Genomic DNA, 26957 nt, shown 5'->3' on the forward strand with positions numbered 1-26957 from the left:
GCACTCTCAACCACTGTGCCAGCAGGGAAGCCCTCAGTCCCTTTCTTTTTCTCTTCTTCTGGGACCCCTATAATTTAAATATTTGTGCATTTACTTTTGTCCCAGAGGTCTCTGAGACTGTCCTCAATTCTTTTCATTCTTTTTTCTTTATTCTGCTCTGCAGTAGTTATTTCCACTATTTTCTCTTCCAGGTCACTTATCTGTTCTTCTGCCTCAGTTTTTCGGCTATTGATTCCTTCTAGAGAATTTTTAATTTCATTTATTGTGTTGTTCATCATTGTTTGTTTGCTGTTTAGTTCTTCTAGGTCCTTGTTAAATATTTCTTGCATTTTGTCTATTCTATTTCCAAGATTTTGGATCATCTTTACTATCATTATTCTGAATTGTTTTTCAGGTAGATTGCCTATTTCCTCTTCATTTGTTTGGTCTGGTGGGTTTTTACCTTGCTCCTTCATCTGCTGTGTGTTTCTCTGTCTTCTCACTTGGCTTAACTTACTGTGTTTGGGGTCTCCTTTTCACAGCCTGCAGGTTCGTAGTTCCCATTGTTTTTGGTGTCTGCCCCCAGTGGCTGAAGTTGGTTCAGTGGGCTGTGTAGGCTTCCTGGTGGAGGGGACTAGTGGCTGTGCTCTGGTGGATGAGGCTGGATCTTGTCTTTCTGGTGGGCAGGACCATGTCTGGTGGTGTGTTTTGGGGCGTCTGTGACCTTATTATGATTTTAGGTAGGCTCTCTGCTAATGGGTGGGGTTGTGTTCCTGTCTTGCTAGTTGTTTGGCATAGGGTATCCAGCACTGTAGCTTGCTGGTCATTGAGTGGGGCTGGGTCTTATCGTTGAGATGGAGATCTCTGGGAGACCTTTCACCGTTTGATATTATGTGGAGCTGGGAGGTCTCTGGTGGACTGGTGTCCTGAACTCAGCTTTCCCACCTCAGAGGCACAGGCCTGACACCCGGCTGGAGGACCAAGACCCTGTCAGCCACACAGCTCAGAAGAAAAGGGAGAAAAAAAGAAAGAAAGGAAGGAAGGGAGGGAGGGAGGGAGAGAATAAAATAAAGTTATTACAATAAAAAATAATTATTAAAAATAAAAAAATTGGGCTTCCCTGGTGGCTCAGTGGTTGAGAGTCTGCCTGCTGATGCAGGGGACACACGTTCATGCCCCGGTCCGGGAGGATCCCACATGCCGCGGAGCGACTAGGCCCGTGAGCCATGGCTGCTGAGCCTGTGCAGCCGGAGCCTATGATCCACAATGGGAGAGGCCACAACAGTGAGCAGCCCGTGTACTGCAAAAAAAATAATAAAAATTAAAAAGTAATTTAAAAAAAGAAAGAAGAGAGCAACCAAAGCAAAAAACAAATCCACCAATGATAACAAGGGCTAAAAACTATGCTTAAAAACAAACAAAAACGGACAGACAGAACCCTAGGACAAATGGTAAATACAAAGCTATACAAACGAAATCACACAAAGAAACATACACACTCACAAAAAGAGAAGAAGGAAAAAAATATATATATCATTGCTCCCAAAGTCCACCTCCTCAGTTTGGGATGATTCGTTGTCTATTCAGGTGTTCCACAGATGCAGGGAACATTAAGTTGACTGTGGAGATTTAATTCGCTGCTCCTGAGGCTGCTGGGAGAGATTTCCCTTTCTCTTCTTTGTTCGCACAGCTCCTGGGGTTCAGCTTTGGATTTGGACCCGTCTCTGCGTGTAGTTTGCCTGAGGGCATCTGTTCTTCGCTCAGACAGGACAGGGTTAAAGGAGCAGCTGATTCAGGGACTCTGGCTCACTCAGGCCGGGGGGAGGGAGGGGTACAGATGCGGGGTGAGCCTGCGGCGGCAGAGGCCAGCGTGACGTTGCACCAGCCTGAGGCGCGCTGTGCGTTCTCCCAGGGAAGTTGTCCCTGGATCACGGGACCCTGGCGGTGGTGGGCTGCACAGGCTCCCGGGAGAGGAGGTGTGGACAGTGGCCTGTGCTCGCACACAGGCTTCTTGGTGGCGGCAGCAGCAGCCTTAGCATCTCATACCTGTCTCTGGGGTCTGCGCTGGTAGCCGCGGTTCGCGCCCATCTCTGGAGCTCGTTTAGGTGTTGCTCTGAATTCCCTCTCGTCGCGCACCCTGAAACAATGGTCTCTTGCCTCTTCATCAGCTCCAGACTTTTTCCCGGACTCCCTCCCGTCTAGCTGTGGCGCACTAGCCCCTTCAGGCTGCGTTTACGCAGCCAACCCCAGTCCTCTCCCTGCGCTCCGACCTCCGAAGCCCGAGCCTCAGCTCCCAGCCCCGCCCGCCCCGGCGGGTGAGCAGACAAGCCTCTCGGGCTGGTGAGTGCTGGTTGGCACCAATCCTCTGTGCAGGAATCTCTCCGCTTTTACTTCCTCACCCCTGTTGCTGTGCTCTCCTCCGCAGCTCCGAAGCTTCCCCCCTCCGCCACCCGCGGTCTCCGCCGGCGAAGGGGCTTCCTAGTGTGTGGAAACCTTTCCTCCTTCACAGCTCCCTCCCACTGGTGCAGGTCCCGTCCCTATTCTTTTGTCTCTGTTTTTCCTTTTTTCTTTTGCCCTACCCAGGTATGTGGGGAGTTTCTTGCCTTTTTGGGAAGTCTGATATCTTCTGCCAGCGTTCAGTAGATGTTATGTAGGGGTTATTCCACATGTAGATGCATTTCTGATGTTTTTGTGGGGAGGAAGGTGATCTCCGCATCTTACTCTTCTGCCATCTTGAAGGTCTCCTTCTTCAACCAAAATGCTGCTGCATTGACTTTTTAAAGTCACACAGGCAGATGTCTGGGGTGGTTGGTGATCCGTGATGTTGATAGCAAAGAAAGGATGTGTGTTCTAAGTGGTGACACCGAGGAGTCCAGCTCCCTGATCAGATCTGGAAATCCTTTGCCCCGGGGGCAACCTCGGAGACCGTCCTGCGCCCCCCGCCACTTCCCCGGACTCTGGGGCGCCACCTGCAGCTGAGTCACCAGCCCGGCTGCGTCTGGGATGTGTGCGCCGGCCCCAGCCGGCCTCCCCTCAAGCAAAAGGTTTTAAAATCCTACGCATTTTTAATTTGTCACGGGGGAATCTGGTTTTGCCTAAATACTGGTCTGTGGCATCTGTTTTTTGGTTAAATGCCTCTGTTTGGGGAGTAAACGCTAGTGGAGTTATTTAGTTTAGTTGGATTGTTACAGATAATTAAGGTAAATTAGTTCTAGTCATTTTATTGACTTGAAAAATGACAGCCCCTGTGAAGTGCTCATTTATTGAACCGTTTAAGAAAAGGATCAAGACCAAAATGATTCCTTCTAACGTTTGAGAGACAGGGAAGACTCTTTAATCCTGCTCTGGATTCATAACTCTTGCTCTTTTGATCAACGCTGCAGGGTGTGCCCCAGCTGTCAGTCTGCTTGTCGGAAGAGCCAGAAGATCATATTAAGGCTGCTGCTGCCTGGGCCTTGGGACAGATTGGGAGGCACACTCCGGAGCATGCCCGGGCTGTCGCGGTCACAAACACTTTGCCCGTCCTGCTTTCTTTGTACATGTCGACCGAAAGTTCTGAGGATCTTCAAATGAAAGTAAGTGCTTAATTCTTGACTGTTTTAATGAGGCTTTGTTAGATTTTGACTCATTCTTTAAAATGTGTAAATTAAAATGTTTTAATTTTCATCATGGACAATATCGCTTTTCTGAGTCAAGAAATAAATTTATCAGAAGAAGTGAGGTGACTCTTTGAAAATGAGTTACCCTTGTCTCTAAAAATCAGTGATATATTTTAATGAAAGTTCTCTGTAGGTACAAAGTTGTTTGTAAAATGAATGTCTGGTTGTTGCCTTCTACATTTCTATTGACTTTTCTTATGAAATAGGTTATTGAATAATAGGATTTTGGAGATGGAATTGGCCAGAGAGTACTTTAGTCCATTTTACATTAAAAAATTGAGTCTAAAGAAATTTAAGCTGCTTTCCCAAGGTATTCCTGAAGCATGAGCTACCTCTCCTAACTCCAAGTCTGCCTGATCTTTTAATTATGTCTTATATTTGTTCCTTAAAGGAAAAATGACTGTAAGATTCACTAAATTAAACATTTTTACATCATGCATTTAAAAAAAAATTAAGATTTCTAAAAAAATGTTAGTAGCTACTGAAATGATTCATAAAACATGAATATAAAGTAGGATGGGTTTGTAAAATAAGTTTAGAATTTCAAAGAAAGAAAAATGCTTCCCAGCATACTGCCTATTAGGAAAACATGTAACTTTTGGAAAGCAGCTTTCAGAATTGACTTGGGTTGAGAGAAGTACACAGAAAAGACAATCAAAATAACAGTAAATTAAATTACTTTTAAATTTTAATTAAAACACTGAAGTAACAAATAGGAAAACACATTTGCTGGAACAACTTTAGGTGCTCTAACAAGGCAGGAAGTCTGCTTGAACTTACAGTTGAGAGACTCTGAAAGCGATGTCGTGAGTCATTTATTTGGTTTATAAATTTTATAAAAGTGAGTTTATGTTGATTTGGTTATGTTTACATGTTTTTTCTCTACAGATTCATTGGGGGAAGTTGATTTCTGAGATTAACGCTTTTCCCGTTTTTATAAGACTTTCTAGATCAAAGCAATGATTTAATAGATTTAGGGCTTTTCCCTTACTTGTCTCCAATGTTGACTCCATTCCTTGGCAATGCTTGGTAGAGAGTAAGATTGACAATGTGCTAAGGTCTTTTCCTGTTTAACAATTGTGTGATTCTTTGACTTTCTGGTGGGAAACCACAACTCCATTTCCAGTTTTGAGTTGTCCAAGTACATCTGATTTACATACATATACTTTTATTTTATTTTATTTTATTTTTAAATGTATTTATTTTATTTTTGGCTGCGTTGGGTCTTCATTGCTGTGCGCAGGCTTTCTCTAGTTGTGGTGAGCAGGGGCTACTCTTCATTGCGGTGGGTGGGCTTCTCACTATGGTGGCTTCTCTTTGTTGTGGAGCGTGGGCTCTAGGTGCACGGGCTTCAGTAGTTGTGGCATGAGGGCTCAATAGTTGTGGCTCATGGGCTCTAGAGCACAGGCTCAGTACTTGTGGCCCATGGGCTTAGTTGCTCCGCAGCATGTGGGATCTTCCTGGACCAGGGCTCGAACCCGTGTCCCCTGCATTGGCAGGCAGATTCTTAACCACTGCGCCACCATGGAAGCCCTACATATAATTTTAACCTATGTATGTAGTTCTCTTTTTGTGGCATATTTCTTTAACCCATTATCATAATTGTCTTTCTTCCTCCCTCTTCCCTCTCCTCTTCCCCACTTCCTCCTCTTCCCTCCTCCCTCCTCCTCACTTCTCATCCTTCCCACCCTTACCTCTAGTAATCCAGGGAAATAAAAGATTACATCAGCTAGAGCATGAATAATTAATAGTGGAGTCAGTAGTAATTATAGTTTGAGAAACCCTTGCAAATAGTCTCTGAGGGAGCACTATATACTATTTACATGCTACCAAGTTTATATAACTTGGTTTTTAATGAGTTATTATGATATTATGTTGTATAAATATCACCAGAGTAAAATAAGTTTGATAACTTTACTTTTTGAAGTCAGATAATTTTTATCTTGTATTAGTTTAATAAAGGTGGTTTTATTAAAACATTTAGGTTTACTAATAGAAGATTCCTTTTGCCCTTATTTAATATAATATTTACTTTCAGGAAATACAGTGGGTATTAAATTAAAAGTGATTTATCAATCTTTATCCTGTCAACAATCTTTCCAAGGCTTTAAATCCATCCAGATATTTTCTTATTGTAGGGACTTAATCATTCCTTTTCTTTTCTTCCCCAAGGTCTCTTGGATTCTATCAGTTGTTGTTTTAAAGGCTTTAGAGTGAAAGTCCAAATCTGTTTGATGTGACACTATCTCAGTAGGGAAAATGTATCCAAGAGCTTTAGGAACTGTCTAATCGTGTTTCTCATTTGTTACTCTGTAGCAGCTTTCAAATTATAAGGCCATGTTGAAGTTCATTTTGTCCCAAAGGCATGTCAGCTTCTGTAAGCATTCTCTAATTGGTTCTGATCCATGAGAGAGAGCCAAGGAGCAGCCCCTTGGAATTTCTTGCACATTTTCACATAACCTTACTGTCTATACACCTATGTAATTTCAAATACCTTATAAAAACTGAAAAGAATATATATCTTTTATATAATCAGCTTACCTACATATATTTTGATAATATTCAGCCAACTACACTTGTTTTGATTCAGAGGTATCCTATCGAAATGTATCATCTTAATTTGGCATTTGGATGGTTATAAAACTATTCAAATAGTTATAAAACTATTTCTAAGATAATTATTTGATTTAATTATTGTATTCTTATTGTCTTGGTTGTTCCCCTTTATTTTTAGCAGCTTTATTGAAATATAACTCATATACCATATAATTTACCCATTTAAACTATACAATTCAATGGTTTTAGTATCTTCACAGGTGCAAACATCACCACAGTCTAATTTTAGAACATTTTCATTCTCCCATTAGCAGTCACTCCACATCCTTCCTGTTTAGCCCCAGGCAACCATTAATTTACTATCTGTCTTTGGGGATTTGCCTCTTCTGGACAGTTCATTTAAATGAAACCATACAATATATGTGGCCTTTTGTGCCTGGCTTCTCTCACTTAAAGTTTCAAGGTTCATCCATGTCATAGCATATATCAATATTTTGTTCCTTTTAATTGCCAAATAATATTCCATTGTATTGATATATACCACATTTTATTTTTCTGTTCACTGCTTAGACATTGGGTTGTTTCTACTCTTTGACTATTATAAATAATGCTGCTATGAACATTATTATGCAAGTTTTGTGTGGACGTATGTTTCCATTTCTCTTGGGTATGTACCTAGGAATGGAACTTGCTAGGTCATATGATAACTCTTTTTGACATTTTGAGGAACTGCCAAACTCTTTTCCAATGTGACTGTACCAGTTTACATTCCCACCAGCAATGTATGAGGGTTCTAATTTTTCCACATCTTTGCCATCACTTGTTATCGTCTTTGTTTTTTATTATAGCCATCCTAGTGGGTGTGAATTGGTATCACATTCTGGTTTCGATTTGCATGTCCTTGATGGCTAATGATGCTGAAAATCTTTTCATGTGCTTATTGGCCATTTGTATATCGTCTTTGGAGAAATGTCTAATCAGACCCTTTGCCCATTTTTAAATTGGGCTATTTATCTTTTTATTATTGAGTTGTAAGGGTTCTTTATATATTTCTGGATACAAATCCTTATCAGATGTATGATTTACAAATATTTTCTCCCATTCTGTGGATTGTCTTATCACTTTGTTGATGGTATTGTTTAGAGCACATTTAAAAAGGAAGTTTTAACGAAGTTCAGTGTATTTTTCTTCTTTTGCTGCTTGTGCTTTTGGAGCTGTATCTGAGAAGACTTTGCCTAACACAAGGTCATGAAGATTTACTCCTATGTGCCCCCCTCATTTAAATAACTATAGCTCTTTGGGTCAGAATGCTTTCAGAATAAAATTAACTTTTGAATAAGAAACATTTTTCATTTTAAGCAGTTTTCATTAGAGATCATTCATTAAGGAAAGCAACAGTGAATAATTTTTTGTTACTCCTTTCATTTTCTGTGAAAAACAAGTGAAGTGGCACCAAGTGTTTGCCTAGAATTGACAGTTGTATTTTGTTAATTACTACGCTTATGTGTGTTGTTGAGATAAAAAAAAAATAGTATTGCTAGTCACTTACTGTGGTTTTTACAATAGCTTTGATCAGTGTGGCTGAAGTCAGTTTTTAGAAATATCAGAAAAATTAGTGAATGTAGAACTGTAGATGCTATGCTAGTTCATAGGAAAACCAGGCTCAAACTCAAGTTGCCCTAAGTAGATAGCCCATGACCCCTTCCCTCACATCATCATGTATTATATATGTCTAAGGATAAGCACTAGCTACTAAATGCTCTGACATTTAGCAAAATTCATAGTCTCTCATTCATTATTTCAAAGTAACACCTTACTTGATTTCCTGAATTAGGTAAATAAAAGGGTTTGTTGACCCCATGTAATTTCTGTACAATTCACAAAATGAAGTTGTAGGAACAATTTTATTTCGTTCACAGCCATAAATAACCAAATATAAGGCACATTTTCTAAAGGCTTATACATTTTAAATCCAAAATATGACGTGATCTTATATGTAGAAAATCCTAAGGAATACACACAGACACACACATACACAAATACTAGAACTAATAAGAGTTCAACAAAATCACTAGGTATAAAATCAATATAAAAATCAATTGTATTTCCATATCTTAGTAATGAGTAATTCAAATATGAAGTTAAGAAAATAGTTTCATTCACAATAGCATCAAAAAGAATAAAATACTTAGGAATAAATTTAACAAAAGAAGTGTAAGGGCTTCCCTGGTGGTGCAGTGGTTGGGAGTCCGCCTGCTGACGCAGGGGACACGGGTTCGTGCCCTGGTCCGGGAGGATCCCACATGCCGCGGAGCGGCTGGGCCCATGAGCCATGGCCGCTGAGCCTGCGCGTCCGGAGCCTGTGCTCTGCAACGGGAGAGGCCACAACAGTGAGAGGCCCGCGTACTGCAAAAAAAAAAGAAAAAAGAAAAGTATAAGACTTGTACACTGAAAACTATAAAACATTGCTGAAAAAAATTTAAAAAGATCTGAATAAATGAAGAGACATTTCATGTTCACAGATTGGAAGATTCAATATTGTTAAAATGGCAATTCAATATTGTGAAAACCATCTACATATTCAATACAATTCCTGTCAAAATCCCAGCTGGCTTTTTTCCCCCCAGAAGTTGAGAAGCTGATCCTAAAATTCATATGGAAATGCAAAGGACTCAGACTAGCCAAAACAATCTTGAAAAAGAAAGACTTACACTGCCCAACTTCAAAATTTATTATAAAGCTACAGGAATCAAGATAGTGTGGTACTTGCTTACAGAAAGACATATATATCAATGTAGTAATTGAATTGAAAATCTGAAATAGACCCTTTTATGGTCAGTTGATTTTTCACAAAGGTGCCAAGGCAATTTAATGTTAAAAGGATAGTCTTTTCAGCAAACTGTACTAGGATAATTATTATATCCTCAGACAAAAATATTAATTTGGACCCATGTCTCATACCATATACCAGAATTAACTAAAAATGGATAATAGGTCTAAATATAAGAATTAAGACTATAAAACTCTTAGAAGAAAACATAGAAGTAAATCTTTTTAACCTTGGATTAGGCATTGATTTCTTAGAAGTGACGCTTAAAGCACAAGTAATAAAAGAAAACATTGATAAATTAGGTTTCATCAAAATGAAAAACTTGTATGCTTCAGAAGACATCACTGAGAAAATGAAAAGACAAGCTGCAGACTTGGAAAAATTACTTGCAAATCATATATTCAAGCAAGGACTTGTATTCAAAATATATAAAGAGCTCTTACAACTCAATAATAAGAGGACAACCCAACTAAAAAATGGGTAAAAGATCTGAATAGACATTTCACCAACAAATGATCAATCAGCACATGAAAAGATGTTCAACATCATTAGTGATGATAGAAATGCAAATCAAAACCATAATGAGATATTACTTTACAGCCACAAGAATGTAACTATAAACGGGCACGAGGTTTCTTTTGAGATGATGAAAATGTTCTAAAATTAGATTGTGGTGATGGTTGCACAGCTCTGTAAATTTACTAAAAATACATGGATTTTAAAATGAGTGAATTTATGGTATGTAAATTATATCTCAATAATGTTGTTAAAAAAATCTTAAACCCAGAACTTGACAAGTAAACAAAATCTTAATTAACTAATATACTAATATTTCTTTCATGCTGGATAATACAACTGATTATTAATCATGATATACATCCTGATCTAGAAGTTTATAGTCAAAACTCAAGTATATTTCTTGATGAAGGATAGTGAAGCTCAGTGGATTTCTAGTGTCATTAGAGTTCTTGATTAATAAGTTGGCAGTCTATCACCAGCTTGGAACTGTTAGAATTGGAGTAAGGCTGTCTGCATGGTACAGTGGATGTGATCTCCGCTATCCCGCTGGTAGACCTGGTCACCAACAGCAGTTAAGTTCATCACAAGCTCTTCACTTCATTTTCAAATTCCAGGAACACAAGACATGAATTCTTGTCAAGCTTTCATTGATTACTTACTTTGGTATGTATTTTGCTTTGTATTTCAATAGAGTAAAAAAGCCATAAAGAACATCCTACAAAAATGCACCTATTTACCAGCTCTCGAGCCATTTCTGTATGATGCTCCTCCCAATATTCTGAAGTATGTGGTTGGACAGTTCAGTAAGGTAAGACATGCTCTCTTAGCCTAGAAGTGGGGGAAGAAAATTGAAATGGGGTATTAACTTGTTGCTTCTGCTGGGTCAATGTTTTCTTCTGTAAGATGGGGGCAGGGTTTTACTACTTAACTTTCACCTATCATATTGACACGGAAGGTAAAATAGGTTAATAAAATTAACATAAGCTAATAAAATTCACACATAACTAATTCACACTTTCTTCTTCCTCACATTTTCCTCACAGCCTCTGTACTGTCTTTTTTATGTTCTTGGAGAGTAAAGAGTCAACATATAAAAACCTCATAGCGCAGATAATTTATACTGAGAAGTAACTTTTGGTAATTTTCCCAGTGTCTGTTAGTTTCACTCATCTGGGAACACTGCGAAGATCTTATAAAGAAAAGGTAAAAGGTCTCTGAGTCACTGAAATATTTTTTGCAACGTGCATGCACTTTACCGGAGATGCTTTGAGACAGTCACTTGGAGTGTATTGACTTATTCTGTGAACAGTTTTAACAAACGTGGCTGTCATATTTCTTAGACCACTGCAGATTCAAGGTAGTAAGGTAGAAAGGTCAAGCTGCTGGAAGGGGCTCAGCCAGTGGGACTGACTGCTGAAAGCAGAGGCTGAGAGAGAGTGAGTGCGTTCTCACAGCTGTGGATGGCCAGGAGGGGGACCCTAAACTATCAACTGTGTTCAGGAGGTTGGGTTTAAGAAAACAGGGTTGTTGGAATTAGTATCCCACTGTGGCCATGAGCCCAGGCTCTGGAGCTGGGGTGCCTGGATTCCCCATTTACCAGCAGCAATGCCTTTAGCAAGTCTTGACCTCTCTAAACCTTAGTGTGATTACCCATAAATGGGGTTAATAAAAGAACCTATTTATAGGGTCATTGTAAAGGTTAATGAGATGTTATATATAAAGAGTTTAGCTTAGGGCTTCCCTGGTGGCGCAGTGGTTGAGAGTCCACCTGCCAATGCAGGGGACACGGGTTCGTGCCCCGGTCCGGGAAGATCCCACATGCCGCAGAGCGGCTGGGCCCGTGAGCCATGGCCGCTGAGCCTGCGCGTCCGGAGCCTGTGCTCCGCAACGGGAGAGGCCACAACAGTGAGAGGCCCGCGTACCGCAAAAAAAAAAAAAAAAAATTATGTGGCAAGTGCACAGATAGGGGTTTAACAGAATTCCATGAGAGAAGAAAAGTACCCAACTCATCCTGCGAAAAGAGAATAGGGCTATCCCAGAGAAAGTTTCTTAAAGGAGGTGACATCTGAGCTGAGTCTTAAAACATAAGCAAGAATGGGAATTTCCTGATGGTCCTGTTTCCACTGCAGGGGGGACTGGTTCGACCCCTGGTTGGGGAACTAAGATACTGCATGCCACGTGGCGTAGCCAAAAAAAAAAAAAAAAAAGATAAGCAAGAGTGAGCCAAGTAATGGGGGAGGTGTGTGGAGGGTGGAAGGGTATTCTAGGAAGAGGAAACAGCATAGGCAAAGGCAAGAAATGGTTTGGACACACCCTTTGAGATTATTGAAATAAAATTTAGCATAGAGCTTGGTAGGGAAGGACGCTGGAGAGGTGTTTAGGACCTGAGTCACAGAAGGCCCTCTGTGCCTTGTTAAGGAGCTTGGAGAGACCTTCAGTTTGTATAAGAGAAGAACAGATACTGCTTTACCTTGTATGTATATGAGTGGCTCTCCATTATCTTTGCTCCTGTTCATTGCCTTTATTCCATCTCCACAACATAAAAAGTTAAGAAATTTCTAAAAAGGCTGCATTTTACTTCCAATGATCAGCAAATTTAGGCTCATTATGTTGCAGGTATATTGGACATAAATTCTCTTATGCATTTCCTCAGATATATTATTGCTTTTCAGTAGTAAAAATCCAACTTGGAAAAGAAAAGCTGACATTTTTATGTGCTTCACTTTTCAAGGTGCTGCCGCATGATAGCAAAGCTCGACGACTTTTTGTAACAAGTGGTGGACTTAAAAGGATTCAAGAGATAAAAGCAGAACCTGGATCTCTCCTTCAAGAATACATCAACAGTATTAACAACTGTTACCCAGAAGAAATAGTAAGGTGGGAAAAATGGACTTTGAGAAGGTCAAAGTTATAATGTAGTTTTTCAGTTCTCAAACCTAGATTTTATATCTATTGTGTCAAAATGTGGACTTTGAAATAGCACATAAGACCAGTGTATACTTCTACTTCTCTCTTGATCTCTTTTATCCCTCAAATTAAATTATGTTCTGAGTGACACATACATTTCCACATCAAACTGGAATGCCATTTGAGATATTTCTGTACTAATTTAATACATGCTTTACTAAAGAGTACCCAAATACAGAGTTCAAAGTAAATTAACAATCTTTAATATGAACCTGATTTAGAAAGAGTCTGATTTTCATAGTTCCCTGCATATTATTTCTCTGCCTTAAGCTCCATTCATATTGGTGAGAGTATTACAAATAAGAAAGAGATGTTGCATGGCAAAAAGAAAGTTACTATCTATGTTTGAAAAAATTAAATAAATTATATTTTTTATGAAATGCAGATGCTTCATAGTAATGTAGCAGGAAGTTTTTCTCAAGATTAATTTTTTTAATGAGGTTGGTTTCAGGGCATTAAACCTAAACCTCAGTCCCTGTAAGCCTAAAAGAGAACTCTACCACTAAATCCCAAATAAATAAAAACAAAGTTACCAAGTACAGATAGAATTATTAAGCAACTGAATCTTGAAAAATGTCCACAAAACATGCAGAATTAAAGGCTATATTTATCTATATTTTTCTAATACTACGCTCATTTCTTATTTTCTCTTAATATTAGAGATTACAAATTCCAATTTTTAAAATTTGTTATAATTTATATGTTATGTAAACTATTCTTCCTATTTATTTTTCTTCAATTTATTTATTTTTTAAACTTTTTATTTTTTATTGGCATATAGTTGATTAACAGTGTTGTGATAGTTTCAGGTGTACAACAAAGTGATTCAGTTATACATATACATGTATCTATTCTTCTTCAAATTCTTTTCCCATTTAGGTTGTTACATAATATTAAGCAGAGTTCCCTGTGCTATACAGTAGGTCCTTGTTGGTTATCCATTTTAAATACAGCAGTGTTTACATGTCAGTCACAAACTCCCTAACTATCCCTTCCCCTCACCCTTCCCCCCGGGTGTCTGTGAGTCTGTTTCTGTTTTGTAAATAAGTTCATTTGTATCATTTCTTCTTAGATTCCACATATAAGTGATATCATACGATATTTCTCTTTCTCTGTCTGACTTAACTTCACTCAGTATGACAATCTCTAGCTCGGTCCATGTTGCTGCAAATGGCATTATTTCATTCTTTTTAATGGCTGAGTAATCGTCCATTGTATTTATGTACCACATCTTCTTTATCCATTCCTCTGTTGATGGACATTTAGGTTGCTTCCATGTCTTGGCTGTTGTAAACAGTGCTGCAGTGAACACTGGGGTGCATATATCCTTTTGGAGCATGTTTTTCTCTGGATATATGGTCAGGAGTGGGATTGCTGGGTCATATGGTAGTTCTATTTTTAGTTTTTTAAGGAACTTCCAGACTGTTCTCCATAGTGGCTGTACCAATTTACATTCCCACCAATGGTGTAAGAGGGTTCCCTTTTCTCCACACCCTCTACAGCATATATTGTTTGTGGATTTTTTGATGATAGCCACTCTGACTGGTGTGAGGTGATGTCTCATTGTAGTTTTGATTTGCATTTCTCTCATAATTAGTGATGTTGAACATCTTTTCATGTGCTTCTTGGCTATCTGTATGTCATCTCTGGAGAAATGTCTATTTAGGTCTTCCACCCATTTTTTGACTGGGGTTGTTTGTTTTGATGATATTAAGCCACATGAGCTGTTTATAAGTTTTGGAGACTAATCCTTTGTCGGTCACATCATTTGCAAATACTTTCTCCCAATCTGTGGGTTGTCTTTTCATTTTGTTTATGGTTTCCTTTGATGTGCAAAAGCTTTTGAGTTTAATTAGGTCCCACTTGTTTATTTTTGTTTTTATTTCCATTACTCTGGGAGTATTCTTCCTATTTAATATCAGTGGTTTTTAATACATATGGTAACATTGATTTTAAAAGCACGAAAATAATTTTAAGATTGAAATTTGTTTTATATTCACATATACTCTGCCGGTAAATTCTTTCCAGAGGTGTACAAATTCATTCACTTTGGGGAGGTTTATGAGAACTTCTTGACCAAAAGAGTTCCAATAAATTAGCTTTGAAAGTATTAATATATATAAAATACATCAAAGGAGTAGTATATCATAACATGTATATATACTATGTATAATATATAAATAAAATAACATACCAAAAAGGTTGTATAACATATAAATATGTGTGAACCCACTAAATGAAGGAAATATGAAAACCTTTTATGAAGAAAATAAAGTTAATTTTTGTGCATGGAATGTATGTCCCTTCAGGAAGAATGCTATTTTACATAAGTTTAAAATAACTTTCTATGCAATTTTCTAACATAAACAGAATTATAGAAAAATGGAAGAAGTGAACTAACTGGTCCCCCAAATGGAGTGACCTATTAGAATTGACCAATGGTAAGGTGCTTTCTTGAATAGAAGTCTTCTTTCCACTAATTTCTAGGATTAGTTTACAGGGCACCAGGGGAAATAAAAAACTCTGTCGTGTTAGAATTTGATCTGGTTCTTTGTCAAAATACCATTGTAAAATTTCCACTTCTCATATTCTGGGATCTGGCTAATTATCATGAAGAATTTTGGTTAGCTGGCTAACTTTTTCAAGTTTCTTACATATATTTTTTTAAAGCATTGGGCTCTATAGAACTTAGAGGAGTTTTATAGAAATCTCTGAAAATTTGCCTTCCTATGAAAGCAGACAAATATAATCTCAAAATTGTTTAACTTTTGCTGTCATAATTCTCAAAAATGACTTGGTGACTATTTTAGAATTATTCTTTGTAAGACAGATTATCAGTGGATACATTCTCTCAGCTGTTTTCAGCCTAAACATTTATTTCAGTTGCCTTCTGATTTTAGTAATCTTTAAAAATGTTTAATAAAGGTGGTTGGTATGATGAGAGGGAAGGCGCCCAGGACAAGATGTTAGAAGACATAAGTTCTAATCCCGGGCCACTCCACAGCTGTTGTCTTCTGGATCTCTGCCTAAACCGGGGGGCAAGGCATGCATACAGTCTTCCGTTCAGCCCATTTCTGGTGTGATAACAGGTATTGCAGTAACCTAAATTCTACATGGGTCTAGGATGAGTTAACTCCCCTATATTCTTAAAGGCCAGGAAGAAGTAGGATGATAGCCAGAGGAAAGGCATTTCCAGTTCTTTTTTGGAGGTTCATTTTGGTTCTTTCATGAGGAGTATGGCTAAAAGCTCGGACTTAGGTATCAAACAGATCTAAGTTCCTATCTCAGTCCAAACGACTTGCTAACTGTGACTTTGAAGATATTACTTAACCCTCTTAACCAGTTTTCTCATGTGTAAAATGTGAATAATTACCTACTTCACAGAGTTGCTATTAGGATTAAGTGAGAGGCTATTAGGATTAGCCACAGGGTTCACAGATAGGAAGAATTCAATTCAGTAAATATCTGTTATTGTCCTCAGTGGGCACCCCTCTTCTTGTTCTTTTTTTCTTTTTCTTTTTTTTAAAGTTGAAATACAGTTGATTTACAACGTTGTGTTAGTTTCTGGTGTACAGCAAAGTGATTCATATATATATATGTATATTCAGATATATTCATATATTCTTTTTCATATTCTTTTCCATTATGGTTTATTACAGGATATTGAATATAGTTCCCTGTGCTATACAGTAGGACCTTGTTGTTTATCTATTTCATATTTAGTAGTTTGTGTCTGCTAATCTCGAACTCTGAATTTATCCCTTCCCCATCCCCTGCCCCCACTGGTAACCATAAGTTTGTTTTCTATGTCTGTGAGTCTGTTTCTGTTTTGTAAATAAGTTCATTTGTATCATATTTTAGATTCCACATGTAAGTGATATCATATGGTATTTGTCTTTCCCTTTCTGGCTTACTTCACTTAGTATGATAATCTCTAGGTCCATCCATGTTGCTGCAAATGGCATCATTTCATTCTTTTATATGGTTGAGTAGTATTCCATTGTGTGTGTGTGTGTGTGTGTGTGTGTGTGTGTGTGTGTATACACTAAATATTTATCTGTTCATCTGTCAATGGACATTTAGGTTGCTTCCATGTCTTGGCTACTGAAAATAGTGCTTCTATGAATATTGGGGTGTATGTATGTTTTCAGATTATAGTTTTGTCTGGATATATGCCCAGGAGTGTTATTGCTGGATCGTATGGTAGCTCTATTTTTAGGTTTTAAGGAACCTCCATGCTGTTTTCCACAGTGGCTGCACCAATTTACATTCCCATCAACAATGTAGGAGGATTTTTTCTCCACACTCTCTCCAGCATTTGTTATTTGTAGACTTTTTAATGATGGCCATTCTGACCAGTATGAGGTGATATCTCATTGTAGTTTTTATTTGCATTTCTCTAATAATTAGCAATGTTGAACATCTTTTCATGTGCCTGTCGGACATCTGTGTGTCATCTTTGGAGAAATGTCTACTGAGGTGTTCTGCCCATTTTTTGATTGTTTTTTTTGTTATTGAGTTATATGAGCTATTTGTATATTTTGGAAATTAAGCCCTTGTTGGTCGCATCGTTTGCAAATATTTTCCCCCAGTCCATAGACTTTTCATTTTGTGTACGGTTTCTTTTGCTTACAGAACCTTATAAGTTTGATTAGGTCCCATTTGTTTATTGTTGCTTTTATTTCTGTTGCCTTGGGAGACTGGCCTTAGAAAACATTGCTACAATTTATGTCAGAAAATGTTTTGCCTATGTTCTCTTCTAGGAGTTTTATGGTGCCATGTCTTATATTTAAGTATTTGAGCCATTTCCAGTTTATTTTTATGTATGATATGAGGGAGTGTTCTAACTTTATTGATTTACATGTGGCTGTCCAGCTTTCCCAACACCAAGGAAACAGATATTCAGGTACAGGAGGGTCCCAAACAAGATAAACCCAAACATACCTACACTAAGGCATATTATTCTTGTTCTTTTTTCTATCCATGTTAAGTCACATTATTAGCTAGATCAAATTTAACATTATAATAATGGAGAAACTTATGTAGCAGCACATGGCCACTTATTTTTTCACTATTTGTTTTGATGATAAATGCATAGCAAGCAAATATTTGTTTCATTTTTGCAAGTATAAAAGACATAAATAAAGATTGTTCTGATTAGATTTAAATTGCTTTTAATTGCTAAGGTAGGGATTCCAAACTTTTTCCTGATGAGAAGCTACTTTTGAATTCCTTAGCGACCAAAGGACAGACAGAAAAAGCAAGAAGAGCTACAATCCTGCAGCCTGTGGAACAAAAATCACATTCACAGAAAAATAGACAAGATGAAAAATCAGAGGGCTATGTACCAGATGAAGGAACAAGATAAAACCCCAGAAAAACAACTAAATGAAGTGGAGATAGGCAATCTTCCAGAAAAAGAATTCAGAATAATGATAGTGAACATGATCCAGGACCTCGGAAAAAGAACGGAAGCAAAGATCAAGAAGATGCAATAAATGTTTAACAAAGACCTAGAAGAATTACAGAACAAACAAACAGAGATAAACAATACAATAACTGAAATTAAAACTACACTGGAAGGAATCAATAACAGAATAACTGAGGCAGAAGAACGGATAAGTGACCTGGAAGACAGAATGGTGGAATTCACTGCTGTGGAACAGAATAAAGAGAAAAGAATGAAAAGAAATGAAGATAGCCTAAGAAACCTCTGGGACAACATTAAATGCAACAACATTCGCATTATAGGGGTCTCAGAAGGAGAAGAGAGAGAGAAAGACCAGAGAAAATATTTGAAGAGACTATAGTCGAAAATTTCCCTAACATGGGAAAGGAAATAGCCACCCAAGTCCAGGAAGTGCAGAGAGTCCCATACAGGATACACCCAAGGAGAAACACGCCAAGACACATAGTAATCAAATTGGCAAAAATTAAAGACAAAGAAAAATTATTGAAAGCAGCAAAGGAAAAATGACAACATACAAGGGAACTCCCATAAGATTAACGGCTGATTTCTAGCAGAAACTCTACAAGCCAGAAGGGAGTGGCATGATATACTTAAAGTGATGAAAGGGAAGAACCTACAACCAAGATTACTCTACCCAGCAAGGATCTCATTCAGATTCAATGGAGAAATCAAAAGCTTTACAGACAAGCAAAAGCTAAGAGAATTCAGCACCAGCAAACCAGCTCTACAACAAATGCTAAAGGAATTTCTCTAAGTGGAAAACACAAGGGAAGAAAAGGACCTACAAAAACAAACCCAAAACAATTAAGAAAATGGTCATAGGAACATACATATTGATAATTACCTTAAATGTGAATGGATTAAATGCTCCAACCAAAAGACACAGGCTCGCTGAATGGATACAAAAACAAGACCCATATATATGCTGCCTACAAGAGACCCACTTCAGACCTAGGGACACATTCAGACTGAAAGTGAGGGGATGGAAAAAGATATTCCACGCAAACGGAAATCGAAAGAAAGCTGGAGTAGCAATACTCATATCAGATAAAATAGACTTTAAAATAAAGAATGTTATAAGAGACAAAGAAGGACACTACATAGTGATCAAGGGATCAATCTAAGAAGAAGATATAACAATTATAAATATATATGCACGCAACGTAGGAGCACCTCAGTCCATAAGGCAACTGCTAACAGCTCTAAAAGAGGAAGTCAACAGTAACACAATAATAGTGGGGGACTTTAACACCTCACTTTCACCAATGGACAGATCATCCAAAATGAAAATAAATAAGGAAACAGAAGCTTTAAATGACACAATAGACCAGATAGATTTAATTGATACTTATAGGACATTCCATCCAAAAACAACAGATTACCCTTTCTTCTCAAGTGCGCACGGAACATTCTCCACGATAGATCACATCTTGGGTCACAAATCAAGCCTCAGTAAATTTAAGAAAATTGAAATCATATCAGGCGTCTTTTCTGACCACAACTCTATGAGATTAGAAATGCATTACAGGGAAAAAAAACGTAAAAAACACAAACACATGGAGGCTAAACAATATATTACTAAATAACCAAGAGATCACTGAAGAAATCAAAGAGGAAATCAAAAAATACCTAGAGACAAATGACTATGAAAACATGATGATCCCAAACCCATGGGATGCAGCAAAAGCAGTTCTAAGAAGGAAGATTATAGCTATACAAGCCTACCTCAAGAAACAAGAAAACTCTCAAATAAACAATCTAACCTTACACCTAAAGCAATTAGAGAAAGAAGAACAAAAAAACCCCAAAGTTAGCAGAAGGAAAGAAATCATAAAGATCAGAGCAGAAATAAATGAAATAGAAACAAAGAAAAAGATAGCAAAGATCAATAAAACTAAAAGCTGGTTCTTTGAGAAGATAAACAAAATTGATAAACCATTAGCCAGACTCACCAAGAAAAAGAGGGAGAGGACTCAAATCAATAAAATTGGAAGTGAAAAAGGAGAAGTTACAACAGACACTGCGGAAATATAAAGCATCCTAAGAGACTACGGCAAGCAACTCTATGCCAATAAAATGGACAACCTGGAAGAAATGGACAAATTCTTAGAAAGGTATAACCTTCCAAGACTGAACCAGGAAGAAATAGAAAATATGAACAGACCAATCACAAGTAATGAAATTGAAACTGTGATTAAAAATCTTCCAACAGTGCTTCCCTGGTGGCGCAGTGGTTGAGAGTCTGCCTGCCAATGCAGGGGACACAGGTACATGCCCCGGTCTGGGAGAATCCCACATGCCGCCAAGCAGCTGGGCCCGTGAGCCATGGCCACTGAACCTGCGCGTCCGGAGCCTGTGCTCCGCAACGGGAGAGGCTGCGACAGAGAGAGGCCCGTGTACCGCAAACAAATAAATAAATAAATAATTTTCCCACAAACAAAGTCCAGGACCAGATGGTTTCACAGGTGAATTCTATCAAACATTCAGAGAAGAGCTAACACCCATCCTTCTCAAACTCTTCCAAAAAATTGCAGAGGAAGGAACACTCCCAAACTCATTCTATATGAGGCCACCATGACCCTGATACCAAAACCAGACAAAGATACTACAAAAAAAGAAAATTACAGACCAATATTACTGATGAATATAGATGCAAAAATCCTCAACAAAATACTAGCAAACAGAATCCAACAACACATTAAAAGTATCATACACCATGATCAAGTGGGATTTATCCCAGGGATGCAAGCATTCTTCAATGTATGCAAATCAATCAATGTGATACACCATATTGACAAATTGAAGAATAAAAACCATATGATCGGGGCTTCCCTGGTGGCGCAGTGGTTGAGAGTCCGCCTTCCGATGCAGGGGACACGGGTTTGTGCCCCGGTCCGGGAAGATCCCACATGCCGCGGAGCGGCTGGGCCCATGAGCCATGGCCGCTGAGCCTGCGCGTCCAGAGCCTGCGCTTCGCAACGGGAGAGGCTGCAACAGTGAGAGGCCGGCGTACCGCAAAAAAAAAAAAAAAAAAAAAACAAAAACAAAAAACCATATGATCGGGCTTCCCTGGTGGCGCAGTGGTTGAGAGTCCACCTGCCGATGCAGGGGACACGGGTTCGTGCCCTGGTCCAGGAAGATCCCACATGCCGCAGAGCGGCTAGGCCCATAAGCCATGGCCGCTGAGCCAACATGTCCGGAGCCTGTGCTCCGCAACGAGAGAGGCCACGACAGTGAGAGGCCCACATAACGCAAAAAAAAAAAAAAAAAAAAAAAAAAAAAAAACCATATGATCATCTCAATAGATGCAGAAAAAGCTTTTGACAAAATTCAACACCCATTTATGATAAAAACTCTCCAGAAACTGGGCATAGAGGGAACCTACCTCAACATCATAAAGGACATATATGACAAACCCACCACAAACATCATTCTCAGTGGTGAAAAAATGAAAGCATTTCCTCTAAGATCAGGAGCAAGACAAGGATGTCAACTCTCACGACTGTTATTCAACATAGTTTTGGAAGTCCTAGCCACGGAAATCAGAGAAGAAAAAGAAATAAGAGGAATACAAATTGGAAAAGAAGAAGTAAAACTGTCACTGTTTGCAGATGACATGATACTATACATAGAGAATCCTAAAGATGCCACCAGAAAGCTACTAGAGCTAATCAATGAATTTGGTAAAGTTTCAGGATGCAAAATTAATGCACAGAAATCTCTTGCATTCCTATACACTAATGATGAAAAATCTGAAAGAGAAATTAAGGAAACACTCCCATTTACCATTGCAACAAAAAGAATAAAATACCTAGGAATAAACCTACCTAGGGAGACAAAAGACCTGTATGCAGAAAACTATAAGTCACTGATGAAAGAAATTAAAGATGATACAAACAGATGGAGAGATATACCATGTTCTTGGATTGGAAGAACAATATTGTGAAAATGACTATACTACCCACAGCAATCTACAGATTCTGTGCAATCCCTATCAAATTACCAATGGCATTTTTTACGGAACTAGAAGAAAAAAATCTTAAAATTTGTATGGAGACACAAAAGACCCCAAATAACCAAAGCAGTCTTGAGGGAAAACAACAGAGCTGGAGGAATCAGACTCCCTGACTTCAGACTATACTATAAAGCTACAGTAATCAAGACAATATGGCACTGGCACAAAAACAGAAACAGATCAACGGAACAAGATAGAAAGCCCAGAGATAAACCCACGCACCTATGGTCAACTAATCTATGACGAAGGAGGCAAGGATATACACTGGAGAAAAGACAGTCTCTTCAGTAAGTGGTGCTGGGAAAACTGGACAGCTACATGTAAAAGAATGAAATTAGAACACTCCCTAACACCATAAACAAAAATAAACTCAAAATGGATTTGAGACCTAAATGTAATACCGGACACTATAAAACTCTTAGAGGAAAACATAGGAAGAACACTCTTTGACATAAATCACAGCAAGATCTTTTTTGATCCACCTCCTAGAGTCATGGAAATAAAAACAAAAATAAGCAAATGGGACCTAATGAAACTTCAAAGCTTTTGCACAGCAAAGGATACCATAAACAAGACCAAAAGACAACCCTCAGAATGGGAGAAAATATTTGCAAATGAATCAATGGACAAAGGATTAATCTCCAAAATATATAAACAGCTCATGTAACTCAATATTAAAAAACCAAACAACCCAATCCAAAAATGGGCAGAAGACCTAAATAGACGTTTCTCCAAAGAAGACATACAGATGGCCAAGAAGCACATGAAAAACTGCTCAGCATAACTAATTATTAGAGAAATGCAAATCAAAACTACAATGAGGTATCACCTCACACCAGTTAGAATGGGCATCATCAGATAATCTACAAACAAGAAATGCTGGAGAGGGTGTGGAGAAAAGGGAACCCTCTTGAAGCATTGGTGGGAATGTAAATTGATACAGCCACTATGGAGAACAGTATGGAGGTTCCTTAAAAAACTAAAAATAGAATTACCATATGATCCAGCAATCCCACTACTGGGCATATACCCAGAGAAAACCATAATTCAAAAAGACACATGCACCCCAGTGTTCACTGCAGCACTATTTACAATAAGCAGGTCATGGAAGCAACCTAAATGCCCATCGACAGATGAATGGATAAAGAAGAAGTGGTATATATACACAATGAACTATTACTCAGCCATAAAAAGGAACGAAATTGCGTCATTTGTTGAGACGTGGATGGATCTAGAGACTATCATACAGAGTGAAGTTAAGTTAGAAGGAGAAAAACAACTATCGTATATTAATGCATATATGTGGAACCTAGAATAATGGTACAGGTAAACCGGTTTGCAGGGCAGAAATTGAGACATAGATGTAGAGAACAAACGTATGGACACCAAGCGGGGAAGGCGGCGGGGGGGTGGTGGTGGTGGTGTGATGAATTGGGCGATTGGGATTGACATGTATACACTGACGTGTTTTAAATTGATGACTAATAAGAACCTGCTGTATAAAAAAATAAAATTAAGGCTTCCCTGGTGGCGCAGTGGTTGAGAGTCCGCCTGCCGATGCCTGCTGATGCAGGGGACACAGGTTCGTGCCCCGGCCCAGGAAGATCCCACGTGCCGCAGAGCAGCTGGGCCCATGAGCCATGGCTGCTGAGCTTGCACGTCCGGAGCCTGTGCTCCGCAACAGGAGAGGCCACAACAGTGAGAGGCCTGCGTACCGCAAAAATAAATAAATAAATAAAATTAAATAAAATTAAATTTTAAAAATTTTAAAAATATTAAAAATAAATCAAATAGAAAAAAAATCCCAGCAATTCCTAAGAATTTAGAAACAGAAGCCAATTTTACTATTTTCTTATTGTTTGTAAAAGTAATTATCTTAAATGACTTAAGAACACAATATTTTAAATATAACTCCATTTTTGGAGTACATTCTAAAGACAAACAAATGTACAAAGAATCAAAAAAAAAAGTCTACAGACAATGTATGCTAGAGCGGGTGTAGAGAAAAGGGAACCCTCGTGTACTGTTGGTGGGGATGTAAATTGGTGGAGCCACTATGGAAAACAGTATGAAGTTTCCTTAAATAAAAATAGACCAAAAAAAAAATCCAAAAGAATTCCTTAGCATCAGACAGATTCCAGCTGGAATGAGATTTCTGACAGTTAATGGGTAACTTGATGTACTTATTTATGGGTCCATACACTGAGATACATACGTGGTCTGCATGCATTTATGAGAAGTTAGGTAGTGATAAATGTACACCCTGCTGAGAGGGTGAGAAGTATAAGTCCTGAGCACATTTCCTTCCCCGTGGGGAATCCTGGAGATGTGGCATCGCTGAGGTCCCTGGAGAGACAGGTATACAGTGGCAACTAGCTTGGCAATTAGCCAGGTAAAACCTCAAGAATTATAGGTAGGTCCTAATTTATTTATTGGGGACCTTTATTTTAAAGCAATACTGTCCAACAGAAATATAATATTAGCCACATATGTCATTTAAAATTTTCTAGTAGCCACATTTTAAAAAGTAAAATGAAACAGGGTAAATAAATATTAATGATATATTTTTGTTAGCCCAATATATCTAAGCTTTATAATTTCAATTTGTAATCAGTATAAAAATTATCAATCAGCTATTTTACATTTTTTGTACTAAGTTCTTGAAATCTGGTGGGTATTTTATCACTTCTAGTGCATCTCAATTCAGATATTAAATTTCATTGGAAATACATGATCTGTATTTAGATTATATAAAGTTTACGGTTGAAAAAGTAGATTCACAAGTTGTTCCAAGCACACCTAAAATTTTTCTAATAACTAATTGAATATCAGTTATTAATATTTTTAATTAAACTTAAATATACAAATTCAGTTCCTCAGTCATGTTTCTAGGGCTCGAGAACTACATGTAGCTAGTGGCTACCATATGAAACAGCACAATTTTTAAAGTTTTGGTTTTTTCTAAATCCACTTTCTCCCATTTCTAAAAAAAGTACCTATCTCATGTCTAACACATTTATAAGACCCAGGGAGGTGAGGCCTGCTTAAAATTTGTGACTGACTCAGAGAGAAACAGTTGTAACTTCCTTGGTTTAGGAATACTTTGAAGAGACTCACTGTTGAGAGACAATTTTTTTCAAGGGTAGGAGGCCTTTGGTGGAGATACATTCTTTAAGGTAGCTCTTTATGTATGCATGTATCTGTTTATCTATGACTGCCTATAAGCACACTGTTGAGAAAACACAGTTTTATCCATGTTAACTTGACAAATTGTGGAAGAAATTAATGTAATATAAATTATGAGTTTTTAAGTCAAGCATCTGAGGATAAGTAAAGCTTATTAACAAAGGATAAAGCAAGTCTTGAATATTAGGTTTTATTTGGAGAAAACACCTTAGGAGGTTTAATTACTTTGAATGTTTTAGAAAATTTTAAATTATACTTACTAGATTTTTATCCATTTAGCATATTCTAGAATGTCTGACAAATTTTATTTGACATACTTTTATATGCATATAAATTCTTTTCATGGTATGTGAAGCATCTCACAATGCATTAATCAATATATATAATACTTTTATACTATATATTTTATAAAATGATAAATTTATACATGTAAATTTATAGTACTATAGATGCCCAAAACCAACGAAAAGGATTTATTTCCTAGGTTAGTATGATGAAGTATTTGTAAACTATTTATTAAATAGCTATTTAATGTGAATTATACTCCCAGAAATTTTTGTTTTTATGGGTAGCCAGATCTGATTAAAACATATGTTGAGGGCTTCCCTGGTGGCACAGTGGTTGAGAATCCGCCTGCCAATGCAGGGGACATGGGTTTGAGCTCTGGTCCAGGAAGATCCCACATGCCGCAGAGCAACTAAGCCCACGTGCCACAACTACTGAGCCCGCAAACCACAACTACTGAGCCCTTGTGCCACAACTGCTGAAGCCCGTGCACCTAGAGCCTGTGCTCCGCAACAAGAGAAGCCTCCACAATGAGAAACCCGTGAACCGAAATGAAGAGTAGCCTCCGCGCGCCGCAACTAGAGAAAGTTCGCGTGCAGCAACGAAGACCCAATGCAGCCAAAAATAAATTAATTAATTAATTTTGGAAAAACATACGTTGAGAATAATCTGTAGGGTAGTAAGAATGCGGAAGTTGATTAGTAATGATAGACTGTGTTGTCTAACTTACCAAAAACACCTATTAGCTACAATCATGAAAGCAACATCAGTCACTTGACATAATGAAAACAGAGTCTCTGTAATAAAATACGTTACTGGATCCAAGTTCCTGGCTTTGAAAATACACCTTTGCCATTGCATTGATATCCCTTAAATGTTTGCTGTTTATCTGGCAGTCTTGTGAGCTGTCGTTCTCTTCCTTGATCATCTCTACGCTCATGCACAAAGCATTCCTGGAGCATAACTGGTCAGTGTACTAGAGGTTTCACTCAGAGAATTATTTCAGATAAATATCTTATATTAAATCTTTTTTGCCTACTGTGCCGAATCTTTTCACAAAGATCTAATAGAAAATTTTCTTTTTCAGGTATTATTCCCCTGGATATTCAGATATACTTCTGCAGAGAGTGGACAGCTATCAACCATTTACCAACTGAGAAAAGTTACATTTTTATACTTGAACTCACAGCAGAGTAATTATGAATGATAGTTGTTAAAGCTCTTTCTAAATATTTGAACTAAATGCATTCTAGATTTATTCACTGTGAAAAACCTTTGGATATTTTCTAAATTTATGGAATACTTTAAAAATTAGTGGCTTGAATGTATGAGGAACTCTTCATGGTCATTTGCATAGGATATGCTCTAAAGGTAAATTTTTAAGACATTAAAGGATCTAAGGCATTAGTTATTGTTCCATTAAAGACCACACACATACACACACACACACACACACACACACACACACACACACACACACACACACACACA

General features: G+C 37.9%; 1 protein-coding gene across 1 annotated transcript in view; it reads left to right on the top strand.

The window, feature by feature from the left end:
- SPAG6 (sperm associated antigen 6) overlaps positions 1–26623 on the top strand; it is a 73181-nt gene extending 46558 nt beyond the window's left edge. Inside the window, exons 8-11 of the mRNA XM_060003769.1 lie at positions 3363–3554; positions 10235–10351; positions 12275–12420; positions 26554–26623. Coding sequence (XP_059859752.1) covers positions 3363–3554; positions 10235–10351; positions 12275–12420; positions 26554–26623 — 525 coding nt within the window. The remainder of the gene's footprint in view (positions 1–3362; positions 3555–10234; positions 10352–12274; positions 12421–26553) is intronic.
- Positions 26624–26957: the final 334 nt, after the last annotated feature.

This window comes from Delphinus delphis, chromosome 2 (genome assembly GCF_949987515.2).
Source record: "Delphinus delphis chromosome 2, mDelDel1.2, whole genome shotgun sequence".
Lineage (NCBI taxonomy): Eukaryota > Metazoa > Chordata > Mammalia > Artiodactyla > Delphinidae > Delphinus > Delphinus delphis.